Genomic DNA, 9,794 nt, shown 5'->3' with positions numbered 1-9,794 from the left:
GTTTCAGATCCTCCACTTGCCTATACACTAGCATGTAATTCTTGGTTTTCTGTAGGTATCTCAACACTTTCTTCCCAGCTACCTTGATAGATTGAAGCCTTGATAAAACCCCTATTGCAAAAGATAATTCTGGCCTAGTGCAGACTTGTGCATACATGAGACTTCCTACAAGTATAGCATAAGGCTTTGACTCCATATTCTCTTTTTCAATATCACTTTTGGGACTTTGCTTCTTGGTTAGTTTATCTCCTTTGGACATGGGAACTTCTCCAGCTGCACACTTCTCCATACCAAATCTCTTTAAAATTTTGGTAACATAATTCTGTTGAGACAATCTAAGTAGTCTCTGTGCTCTATCTCTTTTAATCTCAATACCTAGTACATAGGATGCTTCTCCTAAGTCTTTCATGACAAAATTCTTTGACAGAAAGCTCTTGGTATCTTTAAGCAGTTTTAGGTTACTGCTAGCCAAGAGTATATTATCCACGTAGAGAACTAGGAAAATAAAATTGTTCCCAACTGTCTTCAAATAAACACACTCATCAACAAGGTTTTATGTAAATCTAAAAGTAGAAATTACCGAGTCAAATTTCTTGTACCACTGTCTAGAAGCTTGTTTTAGGCCATAAATTGATTTTCTTAATTAACTTGCACACTAAGTTTTCACTTCCAGCTTGTACAAACCCTTCTGGTTGCCTCATATAAATCACTTCATCTAGTTCACCATTCAAAAAAGCTGTTTTAACATCCATCTGGTGCAGCTCCATATCAAAATGAGCCACTAATGCCATGATTATCCTAAATGAGTCTTTTGTAGAAACCGGAGAAAAAATCTCAGTAAAGTCAATGCCCTCTTTCTGTGTAAAACCTTGGCAACTATCCTTGCCTTGTGTCTCTTTACATTGCCATTTGCATCTCTTTTGGTTTTGAAAACTCATTTACAACCTATAGGCTTCTATTTGGGGTCAGGTTCAACTAATTCCCAAACTGCATTTTGGCTCATGGAATCAATTTTTGCTTCCATTGATGAGATTCACTACTTTCAATGGCCTGATTAAATGTAGTCGGATCATTGTCCTCTGCACTGTCCATTTCAATTTCTGTTTCTTACAGATAAACAATGTAGTCACTCTCTTCCCCCCCCCCCCCCCCCCATAAGTTGGTTTTCATGCTCTTTGTGATCTTCTAAGCTGAGGATTTTCAGGATTTGGTTGAGTTATTTGAGGATTTTGAGGTTCTGCATCAGGAATTGGTTCAGGTAAAATTTCTGGTTAAGCTTGATGATCATCAAGATGCATTTCCTGATCAGGCACTGGATATTGTGCATCTTGATTTTCTGCAACAGTTCCAGTTGCTAATGGTTCTTGTTCTAAAGGCAATGCTACATTTATATTCTCGTTTGACACAATTTCCTCAACATCTGAGGTTAAATCCTCAAAATTTGCATTGTGCACTTTTTCACTTAGGAATTTTACTTGATGATTTTCAAAAATCCTAGGTGAATGGTGAGCAGAATATAACTTGTAGCCTTTAGATTTATATGGATAACCTATAAAATAGCAACTACAGTTTTGGGGTCAAGTTTATTCAAGCTTGGATTATAAATCCTAACTTCTGCATGACATCCCCAAACATGGCAGTGATGAAGACTAGATTTCCTGCCACACCAAAGCTCAAAAGTAGTTTTTCTATAGCTTTGCTAGGTGTTCCGTTGCAAATATAATTTGTAGTTTTTAAAGCCTCACCCCACAGAAATTTTGGCAAACCAGTTGTACACATCATGCATCTAACCATGTTCAAAAGGGTCCTATTCTTTCTCTCTGCAACACCATTCTGTTGTGGGTTATAGGGTGTTGTATATTGAGCTTTAATTCCATTGTCTTGCAAAAACAAGGCAAATGGACCTTTTGTTGGCCGGATTCAATGTACTTACCATAGAACTCACCACCTCTATCTGATCTTACTGTTTTGATTTTCTTTTCTAGTTGATTTTCTACCTCAGACTTAAAGATTTGAAAGGCTTTCAATGCTTGTGTCTTTTCTGAGAGTAGATAAACATAACTGTATCTAGAAAAATCATCAATGAATGTGATAAAATACACATTCCCACAGATAGTTTGATATGGACCACATATAGAGGGTGAATCAACAAACAAGATGTTAGGGGGTGAATCAACAAACCAGATGTTAGGGGCCCCTACTGTGGATCTTGGAAGAGAAATGGATTGAATGAACCGATAATTCATCTACCAAAGCCTCGAGCAAGGCTTTTCGATGTACTGTTCTCTGTCCAACTGCATCCCTGTATATTTTCATGATGATTGAGGATGGCATTTAACATTCAAATAAAAATATCTATTGTGTGAATTTATAATCCGATGCTGAACACACAAATAATAAGATCTTTGCTTAATAAGCTTACCCATTGGCTTCGGTGAAACAGACTTCTTGAACTTCTCCAGTATCAAGATCACTTACATAATTCCTGATAAATTATAAGCTCCAAATATAAGTACATGCAAAGGTGAAATATAGCTACACATGAACACATGCTCCAGAGAAATGAACCAACACATACATATTACAGTTCATATTAAAAATAATCTTAGTAAGGACCAAATTAAAGACTTTAGGTAACATATAGAAAACTATTGACAACCATGAAAAATAAATCACAAAAACCTCTGCTTCAATTTTGTAGTCTACAGGCTCTACATTTCTTTCTTTCTTTGTTTCTTTATTTTCTTTTTAAAATACAATTGCAAAACGAAAAACTTACAATAAAATAAAATGCAGTATTAACAGAAGCAAACCAATAATTTAGATCATAAATGCCCACAACCTTTACAAGTAAAACAAGAGCATGTCTAAATTTTTTTTTTTTTTTTTTTTTAAATGAAAAGAAAAGAGCATTTCTACTTACTTGAGAGTGGGGGTATAAGAAGCAAGCTTGTGAGAAACCCCCAAGGCATCGAGAGCACACCAGGCGTTTGGGAATAGACCCAAGGCTGCACCAGTGGCTCGCAGCCCTTCCGATCTCTCCAACACCAACGCTTCTATTCCAGCTCTCTTCAGCGCCACCGCTGTCGCTAGCCCGGCTATCCCTCCTCTGACTATCACCACATCCTCCACACTTGTGCCCATTCCCTGCCAATCTTACATGCTATATCTACCTGAGTGTGTATATATATATCAATGAATTAAAAAGCGCGCCCCTGAGGCACAAAAAGCGAATTCTTGGCCTGAAATTGAGTGTATTTCAGTGGCTAGGCGACGATGCTGGTGAGGCGTCCTCCAAGGCGCTAAAGGCGTGAAATGCATCCTCCAAGGCGCTAAAGGCGTACGTGCAGAAAAAAATGGAAAGTGACGTCGTTTTGAAACAGATTTGGTTTAAAGCCTTTGTAGGTCGAGACCCCAGAGCAATTAAGTGTGTGAGATCCGATTTCAGCCCTCTCTGTTCCAAAAGTCCACAAATTCGATCCCTAACCCAGAGTTCGAGTTAGGAGTTTGATTTCGATTCGCAGCAGTCAATTTGTGTTTGATTGGAGGTCGATTCGCAGCAGGCTATTTGAAGATATTGGAGTTGGATACTTGGATTCGCAAGTCGCAACAGGCCATATGAACTTTTGAATGTATGATTCCTGACACTACTAGAGAAAACCCAATCAACAACAAAATCAATTTGTCTCTAAAAGCTGAGAATTCGTCCCAAAAGAATGTTTGAGACGGAATCATTTTGTGGCTAAGGTCGTCTCCTAATGCTCGTCCCTAATTATTAAAGACAACGGTTGATAAATTCCGTCTCCAAATGCATTTGGAGAAGAAAATAAAATTGTCCCCTATTCAACAAAATTTCATCCCCCAATCTCATTCAAGTTGGCGGGAAAATTAACTATAAATGACGCCAATCGAATGAATAAGCGACAAAACTCATTCCGTCTCTTATTATTTTCAAAATTTAAATTATTTTCAAATTTAATGGCGCCAATCAAACGAATATGGGACGATTAAAACCAGCCAAATAGTGAATTTGACACACAAATTTAGATACAAATGAGCAAAGACAAACCCCAATTCCATTATTATAAGACGGCTAAAGTTCAAACACTAATATAAAGGACTGCGACATAGTTTAAAATAAGACCGTCTAAACCACAATACACCAGCAACTGAATACAATATTGATCAAAAATGCATATCGAACTCGAGTACAGTATTGCATTTGCATATGCAAAACTGGAGGTGTCATAATCATTTCTTCTTGGCAATGAAGAGGCTCCACTTCTGCTCTCTAGAGTTAATCCTAATCAGCTTCGCCTTCCATTCATCAACTATATCATTGTAGTCTTGCTGAATATATTTTGATTACAAAGAATCAGAAATTTATGAATGCATAGAAATGTAATAATATAACAAATGCACATAGAAAACGAGGAAGAAACTCACCTTAGAAAAGCCCTCAATGAATGGATCCTTGTCATTGCATCACGCAAACCTGATCAGTACGATCCTCGGCAATTACGCCATCAAAACCAGCATATGAGATTAGTATAACCATAAAGTTTAATTTTCTGTCAAGAAAATTTAAATACTAGAGTGTAAAAGGTGGGTTGAGCAAAAATAATCAAGTGAATAGTATAGAATGCTCTTTCCCAAGGAAGCAATCCAATAGCTGCAGTCATATCCATTACTATGCTATGTATAGATAAATGGCATCTATATTTTCAGGTAGATACTTGGAATTTGGTTTAGCTTACTGTACTGATTGGATATGATATTGGGAGGAAGACCAACAGATCGAAGAAGAGGAACCAAGAGAGAGAGTTTTGCACCAACAATTAGTCCATAATTAGCACACAAAGCTTGAGGGATAATCTGGAAAAGATGAAAAAAGAAAAAGAAAAAAGATGAGTAAATAAAACTGATTCTTCATGCCTAATTACATAACTAAAAGTAGAGGCATTTCAAAATGCAAACTCTTGCCTCCGTAAAAGCAAGTACAAGGATGACTGCAGCAAAGATAGCAGGCCATGCTGGGACAACTATGTCCAAGAAAATGGGAAGTGCCTTGCATAACACAATGCCTAGAATTAAATCACATGTGTTTAGGATACATGTCTACATAATGCATAGTGAGTATAATCAGCATAACTCTCCCCCATTTATTGATATTCAGTATTGTAGCCTAGTTTTAGGGCTGGCTGAGTCATCAAGAATGAAAATCAATACAAAAAATTGAGTAAATTTTTTTTTTCTCTTTTACTTAGGATGCACATAATGAAAGTAAAATCCATTTGCTTTTAACCATTTGCATCTCTTCCGATACTATCCACCAATCGAGGATCAAGAAGTGGTGGATACTTCACATTTATGGGACGATATAAATGACAATTCACAGAAGCAAGAAGAGCTTGCAACATAAGGGGAGCGGAACTTTAACAATGATATGTAAGTGAAAGAAGAAGTGTAGATTTGAAAAGGTAGGAGAGACAGTGTTGAAGAGAAAAAAAAAACAAGACATAATGGTAAAAATGTAACCTCATAAAACTCCAAAAAGTTTAGTTTGATATTGAAGTCAATATCATCAGTCAAAACTTGCTGCAAAGGGTGAGGAGTGAAATATGCGATCAATTGCCCCTTTATCTTGTCCTGAACATACAAAAACAAAACCATATGACATAAATCCTATCCATAGCACAAGATGCAAGATTAAAGAATTAAAGAAACATTATTGCACCTAATATTATATGCCTTTTTAACAGACGAGGGAAGGAAGAAAACAAAGTCAATAAAAATTTCCAAACAACAAAGTCCACCAAGAGCCTATTTGACTAACACTGTAACTGATGAATCGAAAATCACACAAATGAGCTACCTTCAGATTATGAACAACTAACATTTGACACACAGAACACACTTGCATATGAAAATTGAAAAATTCACACTCCTATTCATTACACTAAACTCAACAATTCAAACACTTTTTCCAAAACGATTCATTCAAATGCTCAATCCTTCACCTTGGGTAGTCATATTCTCAAAGCGAAGCACTTTTGATATGAAGTTCACACTAGACCTAAGGAAAAATCCAAATGCAAATATTCTAAATTTTGAAATTGAGCGTTGCAATATGATCTCCATTACAATCGATATAGCATAATAGAAAACGAGAATTCATAGAGGAGGGGAGGGGGGGGACGAGACTAGAAGAATCGCCACCTACATACCCACGAGATCGAGAAGATTTCGATCAAAAACCCTAATGCCTGAAGAAATTCCTATCCTTTATTACCTTTTATTAAAGATCAAAATGTATCTTTATTTTTTTCTTTCGTTATTTGTAATTTTACTTGTTTATCCTTTTCCATTAACGTAGTTTTCATAGTGTCTCTATAAGGGGTATTTACGTAAAAAATTATGTCTGAGTTAACAAACACATTTTAATAGATAAAATAATTAAAATAAAAGAATCCTAATAAGCTATTAGAATTAGGAATAATAGAAATAAAAGAATCCTCTAATACACTAAATTCTTTTCATATAGAAGATGATCTAGAGAATCCGGATTTTCAAAAAAGTTATCTTAGGTTGTTAATAGTAGTCAGCAATGCAATTGTCTTCTAGTCGAGTCTCTAACGTTCCTCATTATGACATTAACAAACAAATATTACCAATACCAAAACAAAAAAAAAGACTAAAATTTTGACTCTAATTTGAGATTTGGTGTACTAAATGAGGAGAAGAGAAACTTAGAGAGGCGAGATAGATGAGAGGGATTGTATGATAGAGACACTACTGCTGGGAGGTATTGGTGTTGGAGGTTTGTACGAGGAAGTTGCAGAGTAGTGATCGTAAAATAGTTCGAAGAACTGAGTTAAATGGAGAGGATAGTTATATGTAAGATCGAAACTACATCGTTTTAATCCCAATCAGTCGCTATACATTATTTATTTTTGTCAAACCCTGTCCAAATGAAAAGTTATAAAAGGAAAAATACCGCCAACAAAATTAGGGAAAAAATTTTTCGCCCCTAATTCTTTTCGTCCAAAATTTGAAATTCAGTGCAAGTGTGCAACTAACCGCTTGAATTTTACCACTTATTTGCGAAACCTAGTATGCATAGGAGACTAAATTAAATTTCGTCCCTAATTAAATTTTGGGACAAATATTTTTTTGTCTCTAATTGAAACTTATTTGTCTCTAAATAGCGTTGGACAGAGAGTTTTGAAAAACAAAAATTTTAGGGACAAAATAATTTTTTTTGTCTCTAATCATGTGTTTGGGGGACGAAAAATTGGTCCGTCCCGAAAAGATTTGTCTCCAAAGGGGTTTTCTCTAGTAGTGTGATTTCCCGATTTCAGGTCGTTCCCGATTTCCTGTCTAGACAATCATATATGTCCAACAACCCCATTAATTTGGTTGCAATAGTTTGCAGATTTTGATCTTTTAGATATTCTTGTTTGTGGGTTACTGTCAATTTTACAGATTTTGATCTTTTAGATGTTCTTGTTTGTGGGTTACTGTCAATTTTGCAGATTTTGTGATCCCATTGGAATTGATTTAGATTTTGTTGGATTCAGTTTGAATTTTGAGTTTGGTTACTGTCAATGTTCTCGGTCCTCTTTTGAAGTAGTAGTTGGAAGATATTGAGATGTCGTTGAGTGTCTGATACCAATTATATAATACCAGTTATTGATAGCAGCAGGAAGATATTGATTGTCTCTAGTGTATGATACCAATTATATAATACCAGTAGAGTCCAGTACCAGTTATTGATAGCTGCCCAAAATCGTCATGTTGTGATTTTTGGCATATAAGAGTCATAATTACATGAATATAAGTCTTTGTTACGTAAGACTTACGCCTTACGCCTCAAGGCAAACGCCTTCTTGAGGCTCACTGAAAAACGCCTCGTCCTACGCCTCAGCGTTTTAAAACATTGGTATATATGTGTCTGGCAAGTTATATGCAAGCATCGAGTGCATAACTAGTTTAGAATATATAATGCTAGACTGCTAGTAGCAAAAACAAAGTCTAATACTGAAAGAGAAAAGTCTTGGGATGGCTGTGGCAGCATGGCTCTAACTCGGTCAACTAGAAAATTGACACGAAAGCTTGTACCTGAAGCAACTTGACCCGAATGGCCCGAAATTCTTCTATTCACCCACGTGGGTGGTCATCCCAAAGTGCTGTGGCTTCCTGAGGGCTGAGGCGACTAAGCGATTTGAGTTATCAGAGTTACCATCACCGATTTTGTCCGTTAAAATTTTTATCTATTTACTTTCTGTTTTGTATTTCATCCTCATTTTCCTCTGTTCATTCTGGAAAACTAGTTAAACAAATGAGACGAGAGCAGTTCCTTGAAAATTCAATTGGTCTGGACCTAGAAATCTAGAGTCCACTAGAAATACTTCTTATCATAACCTTAACAAAGAACATGCCGCCAGTGGAGGATATTCATAGCTCGTCAGAAAATAAAGACCCGAGTGAAGAAACTGCCTTGGATCGATAAACTTCTAACTTTAACACTACTCACCTCTACTTCAGCTTGAGAATCTAAACAAACCAAAACCAGAGGAAATTAAAAACCATATGTACAGTAAATACTTGAACATGATCGTGAGAACATATCCGTCATGGAAATCCAATAGGCGTGTATGCATCATGATCTATATCTTCTTAATTAATTTCTGACTTTCTGCATTTCAATTAACGTTTTGGAGGAGGCATAATTATATCATGAAAGTAATTATAATGATATAAATCTATAATCTCAATCAATTACCAGTCCTCTCCTCTCCCTAACCGCCCTCACCTTCTCTATAAATAATTTCTCAAACCCTCACTTGTTCTTCACTCAGCTTCCGAATTTACACAAATACCATTTACGTACATAGACATATTTTCAAGCAATGGCTTTGAAGAATTTGGTTTTTCTTTCCATGGTGACACTGATCGCATCCCTCATAATGAGTGCAAGTAATGCAACTGCTACCAGGAAAATTTCTGCAGGGATCAAAACGAGCGGTGAAGGCGAAGGCGGGCTAGTGGAATGCGGAAATGCGCTGGAGGAGCTGAAATCTTGCTCGCAAGAGATTGTTGTGTATTTCCTGAATGGGAAGGCTAATATCGGCCCAGACTGTTGCAAAGCTATCGCCACCATTACACGTCACTGCTGGCCTGCAATGCTTACTTCCCTTGGCTTCACTGCAGAACAAGGTGACATCTTACGAGGCTACTGTGATGCTGCGGCTGCCGTGACTACTACTGCTCCTGCTGCGGCGCCACTTGCTCGTACAACACCTCTTACCAGTTGTTGAATAATTAATCTTGCATGTTGTTTGGTGATCGATCCTGCTTAATCATTTTATTGTTCATGCCGGCCTGTCATGTTATTTTCTTTTCATGTTTGGTTTGAGGTATGATGCCTCAATAGGGGTCTGTTTCTTGATCCTGTTTAATCTGCTGTTTAATTTCTAAGTCATGGTGTCTTGCTGTTTACTTTCACGTTTCAACACTGATATGCGTTATCTAATAAAAAAACATGCTTCTACTGATCAGCCTGTCTTCAAAACCCTAAACTATAAAGTAGAAATATGATATTTCTTGGAATAGTTATGACATTTAAAATCGTTATAGTTGTAATTGCATTGCGCGTGCTGGAGCATCTGTCCAATAGGTGGGGCCCAAATCACCATAATTGAAAATAAACTTCCAAAATTGGACAATTCTTAGGTTTACTCGTAGAATAAATGAACAGATTCACCATCTTTTGTGATTAACACATATAACTT

General features: G+C 36.6%; 1 protein-coding gene across 1 annotated transcript; it reads left to right on the top strand.

Annotated features, from left to right (window-relative positions):
• The first annotated feature begins 8,912 nt into the window (after nt 1–8,912).
• Nucleotides 8,913–9,320, top strand: LOC112184141 (egg cell-secreted protein 1.2). The gene has a single exon (XM_024322421.2). It carries the CDS (start codon nt 8,913–8,915, stop codon nt 9,318–9,320), a length of 408 nt encoding a protein of 135 aa, XP_024178189.1.
• The last annotated feature ends 474 nt before the right edge of the window (nt 9,321–9,794 follow it).

The sequence above is a fragment of the Rosa chinensis genome, chromosome 2 (assembly GCF_002994745.2).
Source record: "Rosa chinensis cultivar Old Blush chromosome 2, RchiOBHm-V2, whole genome shotgun sequence".
Taxonomy (NCBI): domain Eukaryota; kingdom Viridiplantae; phylum Streptophyta; class Magnoliopsida; order Rosales; family Rosaceae; genus Rosa; species Rosa chinensis.
This window is presented reverse-complemented; position numbering and strand designations above follow the sequence as displayed.